Below are 18,780 nucleotides of genomic sequence, written 5' to 3' on the forward strand. Positions count from 1 at the left end.
AGGCATGACGGAAAAAGTATGGCGGGCAGGAATTAGGGAACCCAAATGAACCATTTTGGAAAGGAAGAAATCAGGAAGAAAAGTGTCGGGGGGGCCTCTACGGTTGGTTTCCTCTCAATCAAGCTCTCAGCTGATTATCCCAGGCACTGAGGAGCTAAATGTCATGCAAATGCATTTGTAAGTCCGGGGAAAGAGCTAGGCCCCATCTCCAAGTGATGCGGGTCTCTGCCCGTTAAGGATGGCGGCGCCGTCTCAGGCAAATGCCTCAGTTAATTAGTGCCCTGTCATTAGTGCTACAGCTTGCAAACAAGCCAGATACTTCTGTTGGTCTCCTGGCTGTTTTTTTTTTAAATCTCACAGCAATCAAGGGACAAGGGGTAGAGAGAGAGAGAGAGCGAGACAGGGAAAGATAGAGAGATGGATAAAGGGGAAGAGATGGAGGCAGACAGACGACAGACGACAGACAGACAGACAGACAGACAGACAGACAGACAGACAGACAGAGATGGCCGCCTAAATAATCGAAGCCTATTACTGTAGGTGAGATCCTGTCTACGGGTGTTCATGTGGTGTTTTTGAAATGCAGATTGTCCCTCCTCCTTTAGTTCCGTCCACCCACTGATTTAAAAGGGATTAATGGAAGAGAGCGGGTGAATTATTTAGCAACAAATTCAAATGAGTAAAATGTGTCAATCTAAATTTGGTGCAGAGTAGTGATGTGCAGTTGCAGCATCAATATTTACTTGCGTGTATTGAGACATAAAATCAGTTTTCTGTGGTTATAAGTTGGAATCTAAGATTAACCACTGTCAACATGACGTCCCTATGTTGGGCATGTTATTACGGGTGAGTGAGTAGGCCTACCTATGTATCTAATCTAAAAGCTCTACAACACATCTCCAAGCTATTTGTGGGATATCTTTTCCTCCACGTCACGTTATCAATTTATCATGTTACATATGTTATCAATTTTAAAGGTCGAGCTGAAAATGTCGAATTACAAACCTAATTCAAACGTCCATGACTCACTGTATTAATCGTGCAACAATGTTTAGCATACGTTGACTTCATTATTCAGACAAATTCAGTAACGTTTTAACGATGACTTGGGAGAAAAGGTCAGCAAAAAGCCTATTTACCATTAAGAGGGAAACGGACTATGTTTATTTAGGCCTGAACACATTATGACGCAATATTTTATGCTTTAAATATTAAAAAACAGCAGATATACAAGCTCACAGCGCGGCACCGAGTGCCGCGCTGCGAGCTTGTAGATCTGCTATTTTTGAAAAATGGTGAAAATTAGAATTTTGACCCAATTGTATAAGTGTCTTTTGAATCCTTCTAAGATTTTTGGAAAACACCTAGGTTTCCATGTCAGCAATCTGGCCAGCCATCGTCAAAGAAAAGGTCCTTTTCACTTAACTGGAGCTCAGTTAGTCTGTTCTTGAGAGACTACTATGTCAGTGGTTCTCAAACCTTTTCATGTCAAGGACCCCCAAAATGATATTTATTTGGCCATGGACCCCCATCTCAAAATATTTTGTTCCAGGGACCCCCCAGAAGCAAAATTTGAGTTACAAACGTTTGCTTTAAAAATACATAAGATTTGCACACATTTTCACGACTTTTTCAAAAATAGCAGATCTACAAGCTTGCAGCGCGGCACTCGGTGCCGCGCTGTGAGCTTGTATATCTGCTATTTTTCACTGGTTAAAGCGTTCAATAATTCTGGGCCTAAATGGGTTATAATGCACGGTGAAACTGTGGAGCAGACTACACTGATGGCGGTCCTTTAAGTGACCATGAATGTCTGTTGTGGGGCAAACCTAACATAAACAAAACGCATTTGACTGACCATTTGGATGGCCTCCTCTCTTGCAGAAGTCATTTCATATTGCCACGCAAAGCTTGCAAAGCATTTGGTGAACATCTGCGAGAGGACAGTGAAAATCAGTGTAAATCTGCTGTAGATGGTTTGCCACTTCACTGAAATGATTCCAGCTCCACCCCACCGCCCCACAACACACACACGCACGCACGCACGCACGCATGCGCGCGCGCACGCACGCACGCACGCACACACGCACACGCACACGCACACGCACACACACACACACACACACATACATACGAAAGCGCATACGCACGCACACACATACACACGCACACACACACACACACGCACACACACACACGCAGGGCATGTAAGTCTCGCCCGCCTCAGCTGTCAGTCAGATCCTTTCCTCATTCACAGATCTGCTGATCATGACATCACACAGTCATAATCCAATCAGAGCTGACACTCAGTAAGGGAGGTTCCTTTAAATAGGGCTTGCATTCACTATGGCTTTTGCTTGTCTGGGATCTGAAGCCTCAGATCCGCTGCTGCTTGGCTGCCTCCTCCTCCACCCCAGCCTCCACCTTTTGATATGTCTGGCATAGGCTCAAATACTTGTGATTTTATGTCTGCTATTTCAAGCTAATATGTCAATGTATTGCTATTGTACTACTATTATATCCCTATGGGAGGGTCTTGCTTAGCGTTCCCTGATTTTGCATATCAAAGCATGTATGTACAAAGTTCAGGGAACATCTCTTAACGTGGAGCCATTTAACACCAAGTCTAACAGTATTCCATTTGTTGCAATAAATGGTTAAATCTACTTTGACGTGAGTGTTCCTGACTAAACTGAGTGATTCATTAAAAGCACTCTAATTTTCCACATATTAACATTGTGACTTGTAAATAGACTAAGCCCCCATGCTCCCCCCCACCCTTTTTTCTCTGCCTTTGTATTTGATGTTATGCTTTTTCTGCTTTTGAAATTGATATTATCCTAGATAAAGTACTATGTTCTATCCGTCTGTCTTTCAATGTTATATGAGATACTTAAAGTGTGGTTCCTGTGGAAATAAGCCTCGGCTTTCTAGGATCTCCTTTTAGTTGACCTTGTACCAGTGATTTGTACTGTCATGAAACTGTACTTGTTTCTATTGCAATCTTCTAATACATTCTTCAATCAATCAATCAATCAATCAACATTCCCATTTTCACTGGACATGTTGGTACATGTTTTCACTGGACATTTGAGTGTGGTCTTACTGTATGTCGTTGTTATCGGGTGGAAACCTATCCAAAACGTTTGTTTGGTATTTTTAATTTTAAACATTTTAATTCGTGAAAATAGCCGATCTACAAGCACACAACGCCTCGCACCGCAAGGCGTTGTGTGCTTGTAGATATGCTATTTTCAATAGTTTTGTGCGACAGTCTTGTATGATGAAGCAGGGCTTTACATCACGGGAAAAAAAACATACAAATTTGAAACTTGGAGACCAGAACGTGACGAGGTTTCTGCCCGACAGTGACGTTGTGTGCCCTGGCGTGTGTGCTTGAGTGGATGCGTGCGTGCTTGCGAGCGCTCGTGCGTGCGGGCGGGCGTGTGCAGGCTTTTAACTGTCCATCCCATTACCCTCTACGATTATTGTCATAGATTACACTATAGGCAAGACTATATAATAGGCAAGACTATAAAAGCAAATTGGGCCAATTTTGTTGCATGCTACTATAGCAAACACAAATGCATGATGTGTTGTGTGTGCAAAGAAAGCCTGAGCACAAATAATAACCTGTGGATTCAGTGGTGCCGAAATGACATGCTGTCAGTTTATGGTCACTGAATCCCGCTATATACAGTACTGTAGCTGGTTATACCTGTCCACATACCCCATGTAAATGCCGCAATGCATTACCATACAAGCATTAGAATAGTTGAATATTGAATTCTGTGGCATGGGGTATTGCATTTTGATATTTTCTTTCTACTCTGATCCTATAGCATGAAGCATAAATCACACAAAGGAAAATGAAGATTATTTTCGTGCAACACCACAAAGCACCTCATGATTTCTATTTGGTTTGTATCTTACTAGCCTCCCCTAACACAGACTGATTTTGGTCTAGAGGGGGCGGATTCACCGGCTGAAAACAGCCGGTGGATCTGTTGGTTCATGATCTGTGCAGCCTGGGTTTCCGAGGCTAGTATTTACTAGTACCGATATAATGTGTTATCTTTCTGATTATACACACATGCTGTACAAACACACATTAATACAAATACATGACCAATATTTATCTTTAAAGCAAATCAAATATTTGCTTCTGGGGGTCCCTGGAACAAAATATTCTGAGATGGGGGTCCGCCACCAAACTCATATCATTGTGGGGGCTCTTGACATGAAAACATTTGAGCACCACTCATACTTTTCAGAAAACTTTAGATTTAGAAGCCCTCAGGTCTTAATGGGTTCATACGAATAGATTTACACATAAATATACACTCCCTGAGAATCCCCATAATAATGATTCTAAAGCAAAATGACAGCATCTTGGATTGGAAATGAATAGGCGTGCCATGACTGCACACTGGGAATACCAGTCTTCCCTGCCCCCATGCTCGGTCTAATATAAAAGTCATTTTCAGTTGGGAATGGGATGACAGCTCCTATATAGTGTGTTGAAAAGCCATTGTGGGTAGAAATGTAATAACAGACAATGTGGCCCCCGCCGCCAGTGGCGGCACTGACAAACCACGGCATGAAGCCTCTTTTGTACTAGGGGTCAATTTCTATTGATCTATATGACATTGGTGTTGTGCGGCGCACGTGGAGATTGCACGATTTCTACCTGCATATGCTCTGATGCAAGATAAAGAGAATAGTAAATCAATTCAATTGATGTTTTTTTCCCATCCCCCCCCCCGCCACTCTTTGCTTCGATTTGCGTTACATTACAGTGGTCTCTCAATAACCCTTTCTATGTGAGTGAATGGAGATTGTGAGCTTGCAGATCTGCTATTTTTGAACGATTTTTTAAATACATTTTAGACATTTGAAAACGTCTGAAATGGGACATTCTGCGTATTGAGTAATTTTACTGTTGGTCCCTTAAAGGGGAAGACCACCCATTTTCAATATTGAACTATGTCATTAATCTACCTTAGAGGAGTTGTGTGGAAATAGAAAAAAGTTCCCCCCCTTCTGTGTTGCCTAGAACTGGAAGATTGATTTTGGGGTTTGTATTGTAAAGTACAACTTGATGACATCACACTGTTCTAGGCAACACAGAAGGGGGGGAACTTTTTTCTATTTCCACACAACTCCTCTAAGGCAGGGGTGGGCAACTTTGATGATGGAGAGGGCCACTATATTTTCACATTCACTTAGAGGGCCACAATGCATATGTCAAAAATAGCCCAAATAGTAGATCTACAAGCTCAAAACGCGTCACGCTGCGACATGTTTTGAGCTTGTAGATCTGCTATTTTTGGAATTTGAATCCAAATATTTTTCAATTGGAATGCTGAAAACTAACAATTTTATTTAATATCAAATGCATGTTCTTATGTTAACACCTTCTAAGCCTGGTCGTACTCCCTCGGACTTCCTACTGGGTCCCATCAGCCACACGTCTATTCCCGGACTTTTGATATAAATGATAATAATTTAAAAAAAAAACATCGGAAATTCTTCTCTGTGTCTTTTTGGAGCTATCTGAAACGGTTAATATGCTCTCACAGTCATTTTCTGGTGCTGGGTGTGATACTCGTAATATCCAGCAGGCCACGCCGTTGACTCACATTCTGGATGGATGGCTGGCCAGGAGTGGCCTGATACTCTCCCCAGTGTTGAAACTCGACAAGGACAACACACAAGATGGCTACTCTTTGTCTCTGTTCGTGGATCGCGGTTTCAATCACGTTCGGGCGCCGCTTCTCTATCGCTCCTTTCCCTGCTTCGCCGCACGTAAACGAATGGAATTGATCTCCCCTCCGCCTCGCCAAAGTAAGATCGCCGACCTCTGCAGGATGAATATGTACGCTGTATCGAGCACTCCATTACGTGTTGTTATCATGTGGGCTTTGTTTTTTTTAAAACATGTTTGTAAATAAATGGCTTATTTCTTCGGCGCTACCTCTGTTCAGAGGGTTCTGCCGCGGCTTGCAACGTGTTAACTTTGTGAACTTAAATACAAATATAGCCTATTGGACAAAAAAATTAAAAATAAAACGAGTGCTAAGCTACTAATATAGACTGAAGTAATTAAAGCGAGTCATGTTTGCATGGTTGGAAATGGAATTGTAACAGCTGAAATCAATACTATATCAGTATTCCAATATTAACCTGTGGGCCACATTAAGTGAAGGTGAGGGCCGCATGTGGCCCCCGGGCCGCCAATTGCCCATGTATGCTCTAAGGTATATTAATGACATAGTTCAATATTGAAAATGGGTGGTCTTCCCCTTTAAGTATATTTTGATGCCAATACTTTTGTACTAAGTAAATCTTGAACATACATGTAGTCTCTACATGTAGTCATACATGTACTCATACATGTAGTCTCTACATTGCGGTATTGAAACTTTTACTCAAGTAAAAAATACAAGTACTTCTTCCACCAATGATAACCCTTTCAGGGAGTGAATGGGGGGCCGGGGTGGTGGTGGTGTCCCAGCCCCACGTCTCAAAGAGATGACACTTCAATAGCCGCTGAGCTGATAAGAATAATAACGCACCAGCGAGCGCTCACAGAGCATTGTGGAATCATCCACAGATAATGTGCCCTCTGTCTGAATCTGTCTCTCTCTCCCTCTCTTCTTGGATGGGATTCTTCCAGACAGAAGAGACGTGAACATTCACAGATTCACAGTGATGATGTCATTCATGTCTGCAGTGTCCGCCGCGAGCCGTCGCTCCGAAACACACACACACGCACACGCACGCACGCACACACACACACACACACACACACACACACACACACACACACACACACACACACACACACACACACACACACACACACACACACACACACACACACACACACACACAAGGTCACAGAGAACAAGCCTAATGATCAAATAACATCTGAGGGATTAGACACCTTTTCAAAAAGAGCAGGCGAAATTACACACTCCCCCCCCCCCCCTCCCTCGGTCTCATTCGTTTATTTCTGAGCAGTAATTAGAATAAATGTGTGATCTCCCCTCAGCACTTAATATTCATCAGCGCATTTTCTTTTCTTTTTTTTTGTGTTATTTCCTACTATGGCCGCGACCGGCGTGTTCTTAATGATTTTCAATACCAGTTTACGCCTGTTAGAAGTTATTAAACTCTGAGTGGCCGGCAAAGCCAATTACGGAACTGAAGGGAGAGAGGGGCTGGCATTATTTTGTGGTCAGTTTGTCTTAAAGATATCTGGTGCCCCCTGGTGGGAAGATCCCCAGCTGCATTTGATTTGACTGAATCCATTTGAAAACTCACAGTATATTCTTTCAGACAGCGAGCCTTGGAGGTATTTATCACCGTGTCCCCAACAGAAACACACTGATCCAAGCTACTCTCAAGGCCACATTTTTTAATGAATGAGGCATTTGAAGGACTTTCTTGTACCCAGAACACAGCAGAAACACTTGCGTGTTTGAGCTGCCTGCCTGGTGAAACGAGCAGACAGAAGCCATCATTAGTTTGTCAGAAACAACTAATAGCCACAGATGTCTAGACTACCTGGAGGCGATCAAAGCGACGTTTCAGTCTGCTGCATAATAACCAGCAGCGATGAGCTGCTACATCACAGACCGACGGTGTGTTTGCCACGATCAGTGCAATCCATGCGTGGAGGAGGGAGAATCAGACTTCTTTTAACGTGATAGAAACACAGGAAGGTGCTGGAGTTGAGACAAGGCAGAGTCAATCCAAAAGTATATGAAACGATCGAGGACAGACATTATTACCGACTGGGGGAAAGGCATAACAATGTATCAAAACATAATTTGAGTTTCATGTCCAGCTTGGGAAACTAGGGGGAAAAAAACCTACCACGATTGATGAGTATGTACTGTCTGTACCTGTGAGTACAGGTCACTACTGGGGTCTCAAAGTCGGGTCAGAGGACCCAAGGGTCCTTGAGGGGGTTCCAGGGGGTCCCCAGTAAAATGAGGAACAGTTTAAACACTTAATATATAATAAACAAATAATAATATAGGTCCCACTCCTTGGGAGTGTTTTTGCACATAAGGTGAAATTTGCATTTACCCATCCTATAACGACTAGGAGCAATGAGCAGCCATTGTGAGGAGCTTGGGGAGCAATTAGGGGTTAAGAGTCTTGCTCAGGGACACACATCGACACATCGCTGGCCTGGAATCATACCTGGTGACAAATAGGACCTCTGGCTGCCCAGGCAGGCAGAATCATTAACCACTCAGCTATGGTCAGATGTTCTTATGGGGATCTTTTCACATGCGGGTCCACAGGCAACTTCTGTACACATAAACTGAAGGGTCCTTGACATCATAATGTTAGAGAATCACTAAACTAGGTCATATGCTCTACTGCATTTATTATTTATCTTCTCCAGCATTTATACTTTTTTTGTTGCTATCGAGACAATCCTAGCATCTGCACCATGCAACCCCCCCCCCCCCCCCCCATGTATGTATACCCTGTTTCTAACAAGCACAGTCATTAGCTGCTGGGGCTCGCATTGATTGAGCAGGAGAGGTCGTCTAACATGATTACCGTTGCACGTGGCACACTTACTCATCCACAAAATTAGCACTAAATGTCCTGGCAGCATACAAGACAATTAGATTGCCCGCTGGAGTTACAATACAATCGTTGGCATGACAATGGCCGCCCGCATGAGTCCAGTCCCAACGGCCTGTCCCAGCTCCATGGTGTATGAAGCGGTCAGGGCCCAAAATGGGCCAGCCTGGCAATTTCTGCCTTGTTTTAAATGGTATAGTCTGCCTTTTAAACACAGGCCTGTTAGACAGCTGATAAACTAGGTTAAATCATGAAAAAGAAAATACACCGGAGAGACCGTCCCCAAGCGTTTTAGCCTGTGACCCAAACTAGTGAAAATAGCTGATCTAAAAGCTCACAACATGACACTTCGCACCACGTTGAGAGCTTGTAGATCGTCTATTTTCTTAATAATTGTTACATTTTATTTATGGAATTTCTTAGATGTGCTTGTTTGTTTGTTTGAAAATAAAAATAAATAAATAAATAATAATAATAAATAATAAAAAATACAATTATATATTTCAAAGGATTTTCCATCTTTTGAAATATATGCTTTTATTTATTTTTTGTAGGAAATTAAAATGCGATTTTTACTCGGTGTCCTGACCCCAAATGGGAGCCACTGTTTGGGAGAGTGTCCTGTGAAATGAGCAGACATAGGTTTACCCCTGTGGGCCAGCTTCTGTAGGAGGGTCCTGATGCGTTGCAGACCAGAGGCAGAGATGTCATATGTGTTCTGTTCTGCGCCCAGCTCCTGGCACCGTCCAAACAGGCCATCTACAGGAGACAAACACACACACATACTTACTCATCTTCTGAAATAGAAAGATATCGTCACTGTCAGGCAGAAACCTTGTATCTCCAAGTTTCACATGTGTATGTTTTTTCATAAAGTAAAGCCCAGCTTCATCATACAAGACTGTCACACGAAACTAGTGAAAATAGCAGATCTACAAGCACACAACGCCTCGTGATGCGAGGCATTGTGTGCTTGTAGATCGTCTATTTTCACTATTTTAAATAGTTTTTACAATAATAAAAAAAAGGCAAGTTCCAAGTCAAGTTTCATTAGAAAACATCATTGCGTAACAGTATGAATTATGAATTTCTTACAACTGAAGAGGACAAGAAGACCTATGTTACTAGCCACTGCATAAGGTCAGGCACGTTTAGTGGTATAACACATTTCATACACAAAGACAATTCAAAGTGCTTCACATAAAGCATAAAAGGCATTTACATGCATCAAAAATACCATTAAAAAGAATAAAGAATTATAATTTAAAATAATAAATATAGAATAAAATAATATAGAATAACGGCCAAAGTGCAATTATAGTTTAACTTTTTAACCACTATTAAAGCCCTATTTGTTTTAAATAGCCATACTGTATCTACACAAAAGTAATGACATGGCCAAAACAGGGAGGCCATGTTTGAAAGCCACTAATTCATACTCCATCGCAACACAGAGTTGGCTTGCAGACAAGAACTGAAGTTGACGCGTTGTTAGTTTCAAAATCAGCTCTTGTGGGCGAGAGTGTTGTACCGTGGAATATAAATGAGGGCATTATTTGTTGGGTCCAGGATATGAGGTGCACCACGGATACGTTTCCCCCCACCTGAGACAAGGTGACAAACGGGTCATTTATATTCCAAGACGATCCTCCTTCAACGCCGCGTCTCCTGAACGCACAGGGCGCGCGCCGCACACACACACACACACACAACGCCCCGTGAGCCTTAGCATCTTGTCGGCAGTCTAGACCAGCCATTGAATTATAGGGAGCCGATAGGGATTTGGTGGCGTGCGTTGCCTAGCAACCCGTATTGAGCGAGGCAGACGGCCTGCTGATATGGAAATAGCCAGGGTGCCTGATAAAGTCCTTCCTGCCATGAACGGCTGCTTATCGCCATTCTGTCAGAGGGGGGAAAATGTCAGCTATTAGCGTCCCCACCACAACAGGAAGGAAGTGCATGTGGGGAGGGAACAGCAGGTGACACCCACCACAACGCTGTTTCAACTCTCTCTGGCGCTGAGACATGAAAGCACGTCCCTCCATTGTGGCAGCAGTCAGTCTCCAAGCTGGGAAATCATATCTCTTGTAACAACTATTGGTTACAATTTGCAATTAAGGCCAGGGGTCTTCAATGTGTTCAGGCCAAGGACCCCTTAGCTGAGAGAGAGATGAAGTTGGGACCCCCACTACATAACATAAAAATCACACTCGTGTGAACTGAGCGGTGGTGTGTGTGTGTGTGTGTGTGTGTGTGTGTGTGTGTGCGTGTGTGTGTGTGTGTGTGTGTGTGTGTGTGTGTGCAACAGCGCCCCTCCCTTAACATGTGTGGTCAGAAAAGGTTACTGCAGGCTACAGACAGACAGACACGGAGACACGGAGACAGACAGACAGACCCACACACACGGCCACGTATAGGAGCGTTGTGACCACCGCTCAAAAATTGTGTTGCAGATTTAAAATGTTCATGGACTTCTTATACAGCTTAGACTTTGACAGCACTATCATCTGTTGGATTAATATATTGAACAACTTGAACTGTCAATACCTACTAGCCTGCTCTTCTTTTCCCTCTACACCAAACCTCTGTGCCAAGAAATAGACGATCTACAAGCTCACAAGCGTTGTGCACTTTGTAGATCTGCTATTTTTTTGGCTAATGTTCCACTAAGAATCAAGTGATATAAAAAAACATGATCCTATCACACAAAGATTTGGCGGCCCCCTGTAGTAACTCTGAGGACCCCCTAGGGGTCCCGGACCCCCTGTTGAAGACCCCTGATTTAGGCATTTAGCAGACGCTCTTAATCCAGAGCGATTTACAGTAAGGAAGGAAAACACAATGTAAAACATCATATGCATAGAAATGGTAATCTAGGATCATAGGTAAAACAAGAACCTATCATCAGTCTAAAAGTAAAATATCCAAAAATGCAATAATCTGTACATTGAAACTATACACAGTATAGGATGCCAGGTCTACCTGGCATCTGTCTACAGTACATGACATGCCATCTAAATAACATTAAAACCAGAGGTGAGTCTTCAGATTATGGCGGAAGATTGGAAGTGAGTCTTCACAGTTTTAATTGCAATGGGGAGTTCATTCCACAATTCTCAAACTTTTTCATGTCAAGGACCAAATAAATGATGTATTTGGCCGTGGACCCCCATGTGAAAATGGATTGTGCCGGTATAGTAGGTTTAGAACCACAGTCGTAAATAATACCTACTCTCGCAGGAAATAGAAGATGGACAAGTTACAGGCGAGGTCGCTTCTCGCCCTTAGGGTGCCTTACTGGTTGATATGATATGATATGATATAGTGCTTTATTGTTAGTTCAAACTGAAATTTGTCTTGCGACACAGCAGCCATGTATGCGACAACATATATACAAACAATTGACACAAAGGAACAAAGACAGGATTACATACCGGTACATAAGGATAGTACAGGACAAGAGCAATGTCCACCGGTTAGCCTACCTATGACCAAGCTCCTGATTAAGCCTTAAAGTCGACTGATGGACAAAGGACCTTGTAGTCTGACCTTATAGTATTCTGGAACACCGTATCTCCTTCCTGAGGGCAGCAGCCTATATTCTCTATGCAACACATGGCTACTGTTAGAGACCTTAGAATTATATTACCGGTATACAAAAATGTTCCACAAATGTAGCAAAGATTCCGAATTGGGAAACTAGCAGATCAACAAGCTCGCTCTCATGATGCTGTAGTGTGACAAGACTAAATATAAAACAGGGCTTAAAGCCTCACTATGTAGCTATATTTTATGAATAAAATGAAATTGTGTCCAATCTGTATTAATTTAATATTATTTATACAATCAGGGTGGCTGTATTTTGTCTCCCTGCTCTTCTATCGAGACATTTAGATTAGATGGCAAAGGTCATGTCTCAGCTAAACACAGGACCTGACACATTTTGACCAGATTTTCCAGATTCAATATATCGTCGTTGTCAGATGGAAACCTCGTATCTCCAAGTTTCAAATGTGTACGTTCTTTTGCAAAGTAAAGCCCTGCTTCATCATACAAGGCCGTCACACAAAAGTAGTGAAAACAGCAGATCTACAAGCACACAACGCCTCGCGGTGGGAGGTGTTGTGTGCTTGTAGATCGGCTGTTTTATTAGCTCAATGGTAATACATTCAGTACTTGCGCAGGAAATCAAGTTCTAATCCCGGGAAGAAGAGGAAAGTTACATAGTGCTGCTTTAAGTGGATGTGCACATTGTAACACGAGACTAGACTAAACCTACGTGTGGCTGTGAAACCATCTTCTGTGTGCATGTGTGAAAACATGGCCTTGTGATTAGAGTGAAGTTAATGGCGTGAATCAGCACTCTGTCATGCACCACTCCATTTCATTAATTAGACACAAGATGGCCGGCAATGACAGCCAACATAGACAGCGTCACAGATGCGTTATTTGGAATCGCACCACAGTTCTAGGAAAACCCCGCCCTCGGAAGCTTCTGAAGGGAATCCCCAGTGAAATGTGTTAATACAGCGGCACACTCATTTGAACCACTTCATGCATTTATATGTTGGCTATTCAAAAATAGCAGATATACTGTACAAGCTCTCAGCGTGGTAAGAAGGGATCTGCATGAAGTCGTGAAATATTTACGCTCTGAATCCATTCACTGCTGCACGCGTGGCCGCGCGGCCACAATTCTTCAACTTCAACTCATGTGAATAACTTTAATTACGGTGCCTTGTTCGGCATAAAGCTGAGTGGCTGATAATTACAAAGATAATAATGTGATGTCAGACCGGGCTTTTAATTGAATTCCTATTCTCAGCATGAAGCCTGTGTTTTCCTGACTCCCTCCTCAAGCATGTGACCCGTTAAATGACAGGTCTGCACGGGGGAGGCAGCCTGTGGGAGAGTAGAGCTGGCGAATTAGCATACCGCTGCTGTCGCCGGGCAGAAACCTTGTATCTGAATATTTCAACGTTTTATTTTTATATTTTTTTGTTAAGTGAAAGTGATTCACAGTGTGTGTGTGTGTGTGTGTGTGTGTGTGTGTGTGTGTGTGTGTGTGTGTGTGTGTGTGTGTGTGTGTGTGTGTGTGTGTGTGTGGTCTCAGTGGGGGTTTTATACAGTAAATATTGAACCAATGAAAAGGAGTAGTTCACCCCCCAAAAAATACTCATTTTCTATCAATTACACACCAAGCCTTGAATTCATAGAGAGTTTTAGCAGCTTGCTAGAGCAGCTCTAGGAATTTAGGCGTTTCCTTCCTTCATATAAAGCAAGTGTCTTCAACAGTGGGTCCGGGACCCCCAGGGGGTCCTCAGAGTTACTACAGGGGGTCCTTCAAATCCTTGAGTGATAGAAACCTTTTTTCTCTTTTTATATTAACCACTTGAATCCTAGCGTCCATATTCTGAGAACTTAGCCAAAAATAGCAGATCTACAAGCTCACAACGACTCGTGCTGCGAGGAGCTTGTAGATCGGCTATTTTAAGCAAAGAGGTTTGGTGTAGAAAGAAATGTCAAGTTTATTAAGTATTGACAGTTCAAGTGGTTAAGGGGGTTAACGACTCACTCCACGGAGGTTAGGGTTAGGGTGAGGTTTAGAGTCGGGTGTCGAAAAGATGACATGTAGTAACAGCGACACGCTCCCAAAGTTGTGGGGGTAAACAGTAGTGTAAAGTAACTTGCTGCCTACATTTACTGAAGTACCTAAGTAGCCTACAATTTTGAGTATTTGTGCTTTACATGAGTATCTCACATTTTCAATAATTTTACTTCTACTCCACCACTGGCTGCTGTTTACACCGCAGAAATGGCGGTGGCGCTCCCCTCTACAGGGGAGCGGTCTACCCTTGCAGGCAAAAGGGGCGTGGCTTTAGGGGGAATGAACAAGGCTTAAAAAAAAACACTAAAAAAGCCCAGATCGCCTGGTTTTGGTGGCCAAAGAAATTAACTTTAAGACTTTAAAGTTGCAACATACATGCAATTCATAGATCTCATAGAACGAAATTCGCTGTCTCTGAAACAGTGATCGAAGCCTTCGAAGGAGTTGCATACGTTATTCAATACTGCAGTTTTTATTGTTTAGCTTGCCGCAAGCTGCTATAAATTATGGCAGTGTAATTTTTTTCTTGTTTCGTTTTTGTCACATTCCTGAGCCACCACGTCATCGCTCAATAGGTGACTCAGTAGGAGACTATAGTCATTATCAGTGGTGGAAAGTTTTTTTTTACTTAAAGGGGGCGGGACACTGGCCGAAATTTTACATTATGATACAGTAGGTCACGTGGTCTTTCTTCAAACGGTCTGAAAAGGAGGCGGGGCCGTATCAGTTATTAGTGAATGTATACTTCGTCCGTCGTGCGGTGCCGCGCACAACGTGATGTGTTGTTGTTAGCTGGTAGCGCCGCACCGCACGGCTATTTTCAAGAGCTATTGTGTTTGTACACACACACACACACACACACACACACGCACACGTACACACACAGGCTACCACAGACTTCAGTCCTCCGGAGCTCCGGTGAAGCACTGGAGCACTTTTTAGCAGAGATGGCTGCTAAAAAGTGGTCCGGAGCTGACACCGGTGAAGCACTGGAGCACTTTTTAGCAGAGATGGCTGCTAAAAAGTGGTCTGTGCTGCAGAGGATCGAGGAGAACGTTGGACCCTGGTTCTAATCTCTGACACCTTTTTGTTAGAAGACTTGTACCCTGTACGCGGTTAGGGGAGATTCTATAGCAGATTATATCAAATTTTTACCCCTAGAACTGCTTGTTTTAAAATTCGTTTTATGAATAGTCGCATTTTCTCCTCGCACAGTTCTGTTGGGGTTGTTTCACTAGATAATACTCAGCGCTCAACTCCGCCCCCTCCCGTCATATTACCCAATCAAATTAATTTAATTCAGTTACTGTACAGAAAGTACTACTTTCAGTACAGTAACTACAATAAATTAATTTGATTGGGTAATTTAACATGGGGGTACATGACATCATTAAAAAAATTGGCTAATTTGATAGCCATAATTAGCTGTTTTGGCCGTGTCACGCCCACTTTAAGTAAAAGTATCAATACTGCAGTGTAGATGTACTCCATTACAAGTAAATGTCCAGAATTAAAAATGTACTTGAGTAAAAGTATGAAAGTGTTGGCATCAAAATGTACTTAAAGTACCAAAAGTAAAAGTACAAAATGTTTGAAAAGAGCAGATCTACAAGCTCACAACGAGCTTGTAGACCGGCTATTTTCAAATAGCCAAGGTATAAAATAGGGCTAAAGTAGATTAATGTGTGTTACACCTGCAAAGTAACTAGTAACAAATAAATGTAGTGGAGTAAAAGTACAATATTTCGATCTGAGATGTAGTGGAGTAGAAGTAAAAGTATTGTAAATTGGAAAGTAAAGTACAAATACCTCAACATTGTACCTAATTTAAAGTAAATGTACTTAGTTACTGTCCACCCCTGGTCGTCATGACCGGTGATACTCCTACGGAGACCCTGTCGGACATCAAATTATTGGCTTAGGAATGCGACAAAAGCGTTGAGAGCTTGTAGATCTGCTATTTTCAATTAGGCGATGCATGTAGAGTATGTAGCCTAAGTGTAAAGTGCTTGTGTGGCCTGAAAAGGTTGAGAACCACTTATCTACAAGAGAGAACCACTTATGACTACAAGACCAATTGTAATATTGATCCCATTATAATTCTATAGGGTATCTTTTCATTTTGTTTTGACATAGACATAGATAGAGAGAGCTACCTGGGATTATATAAGAAACGTTAAGCGTGGTGCTGCTGGTGGTGACATAACGAGTTGACAGGGTCGGGACATGTTTAATGTTTGATGCCCTTGGAGTCCTTGCTGGTTGGTTACCATAACGCCCACCATTAAACATGTCATTTCCCCCTGGGTTGCAGTACATAAGTGCATAGTGCATACAGAACCCCCCCCCCCCCCCCCCCTCCTCCCCTTTTGGGTTAGGGTTGAGTTAGTCTGGGATCACTTCACTTTTCGGGGTTGTAACCGGTCTGGAGCGGAAACCCCAACAAGTCACGTTGCAGTACTCAAAGGACTACAATTTGCCGGAAAGATCAAACCGGATTCAGTTTTAACCCAAAATATTCCCCTGCGCTCAAGGACATACTTTTAGGGCCTACCTAATAAACTCCTTGATGCAGAGTAGTTTTGCTTTTGAAAAATTTGTTTGGTATATGCATCTTTTAGTCCAACTGTTAGCGACTGGCAAGACTACACTAGCCTACTCGAGCATTTTAATAGGGATTGGGGAAACAAACAGGGGGAACCAAATCAAAGCGACACTGCTTCTTCTAGTGGTTTCCGCGCTTTACGGCCAGTTGTGAACGAATACCAGGCTTTCCCCTAGAAAGCCTGGTAGGCGAGGTTAGGGTTGAGTGGTCATTTACAACAAATTTATGTAGTATACAGAAAACTCGCAAACGCATGCACGCGCACACACACACACACACACACACACACACACACACACACACACACACACACACACACACACACACACACACACACACACACACACACACACACACACACACACACACACACACACACACCTCCTTTTAGCACATTGAAAGTTGAAGGCCGATATTACAACAATGGAATCCTTGGTTGTAGTACATACAGAAAACACACGCACGCACACAAACGCACACGCACCTTTTAGCACATTGTCAGTTGAAGGACAGTGGAATGCTGGGTTGGTGAATGTGACTGACTGGTGATTGATGGATTGAGGTGCCAGAGCAGTGTAGCCTCTCTATACCTGGAGGTTGATGCTGAGGCATCCGGAGCCATATTATTACGCATGATAAATCAAACAAAGTATTGCTCTGTCACTTTGCTGTCTTTATTTACACTACTGACATTTATTAGGCAGAGGAGTGCGTGCATCCATCTTAGATGATAGGTTGCAGCAAAATTACAAGACTTCCCCACCACCATTTTCTCTTTACTTGACATAAAAACTGTGTTTTAATTTCAGGCTCGGACGAGCACGGCATGTATTGGTTGAAGCCACGGTGGAGAGTGGGGCTGCTGGTGCCCCACATGCAAAGTCAACACACATAAAACCATCAGTGTGATCCAAATACCGAGAGCACACATTCTGCAGCATATATAGACCAGTAAGACTCCCTAATCGGGAGATAAGCGACCGTTGGTCGCTTATCTCCACAAATAGGCCAAAAGTTTGTTTTACCAATTATTACACTCTATGTGAACATTTACATCAACAAATCCCAAGTACTGGTTTTTAGGGGTGCTGAGTGTGGCGCAGCAGCGTGTCATGCATTTTCTGCAGGGCCTTGTCAATGGCTTTGCGTTCTTGCTGCTTTTTGTTGTTGTTGATCCTCTGGAAGCGCGCCCACTCGTTTGCGTGCAAATCAGCTGGATAGAGGCACAAGCCTTGCAGGGAGGTAACTCTGGAACAGCCAACGTAAGTGATACCCAAGGAGTGCTCAGAGGTTCCGATGTCAAGGCACACTTTGTCGCGAGTCCAACCTTGGCTCTTGTGAATGGTGACAGCGAAGGCCAGAGAAAGAGGGATTTGGGTGCGTGTGCAGACGTCAGCTGCCTTCATCCACCTGTAAGTGTGCGGCGGAATTGGCACAGTGCGCGCATGATGCGGGTGGAAGCTTGGCCCTTTGTAGATGTCGAATTGAACGAAGACAGCAAGTGGCAGGGCAGGTGGCGGTTGGCCATTGGGGTCGTATAGGATTCCTAGGACTGTTCCTAAGGCCCCGTTGGTCAAGCCAGCTTCGATCCAAAGGTTTTGGCGCAGCATGACGCGTGCGCCCTGTGCAACGTGCAACAAGGTGGGTAGGCCTCCAGCATCATCAGCAGCGACAGAGGAGGATCCAGGCCCTGCGTTGACAGCGTAGAGCTTGGCATTTGCTGTGGGCAATCTTTGAAGTTCTGCATGGTTGAGGATTTCCTCTGTCTGGCGTGTGCTGACAATGAGTTGAGCGTCACTGAAACTGGACTGGTCTTCGGCCGAGAGCAAGTGGTGGGAACGTTGCATGAGGAAGAGCCAGTCGTCGTGTGTAACTTCGCCATGTCGAAGGCGGGCAAGAAGGTCTTTGAAGGCTTTGGCATCTGGTGTGTCGGCAGTGATGCGCTCTACTGTGT

General features: G+C 43.4%; 1 protein-coding gene across 1 annotated transcript in view; it reads right to left on the reverse strand.

Moving 5' to 3' along the window:
• ptprn2 (protein tyrosine phosphatase receptor type N2) overlaps positions 1-18,780 on the reverse strand; it is a 258,049-nt gene that overhangs the window by 191,346 nt on the left and 47,923 nt on the right. Inside the window, 1 exon segment of the mRNA XM_080751763.1 lies at positions 9,262-9,372. Within this exon segment, the coding sequence (XP_080607889.1) occupies positions 9,262-9,372 (111 nt within the window).

This window comes from Nannobrachium achirus, assembly GCF_963921795.1.
Source record: "Nannobrachium achirus genome assembly, chromosome: 21".
NCBI lineage: Eukaryota > Metazoa > Chordata > Actinopteri > Myctophiformes > Myctophidae > Nannobrachium > Nannobrachium achirus.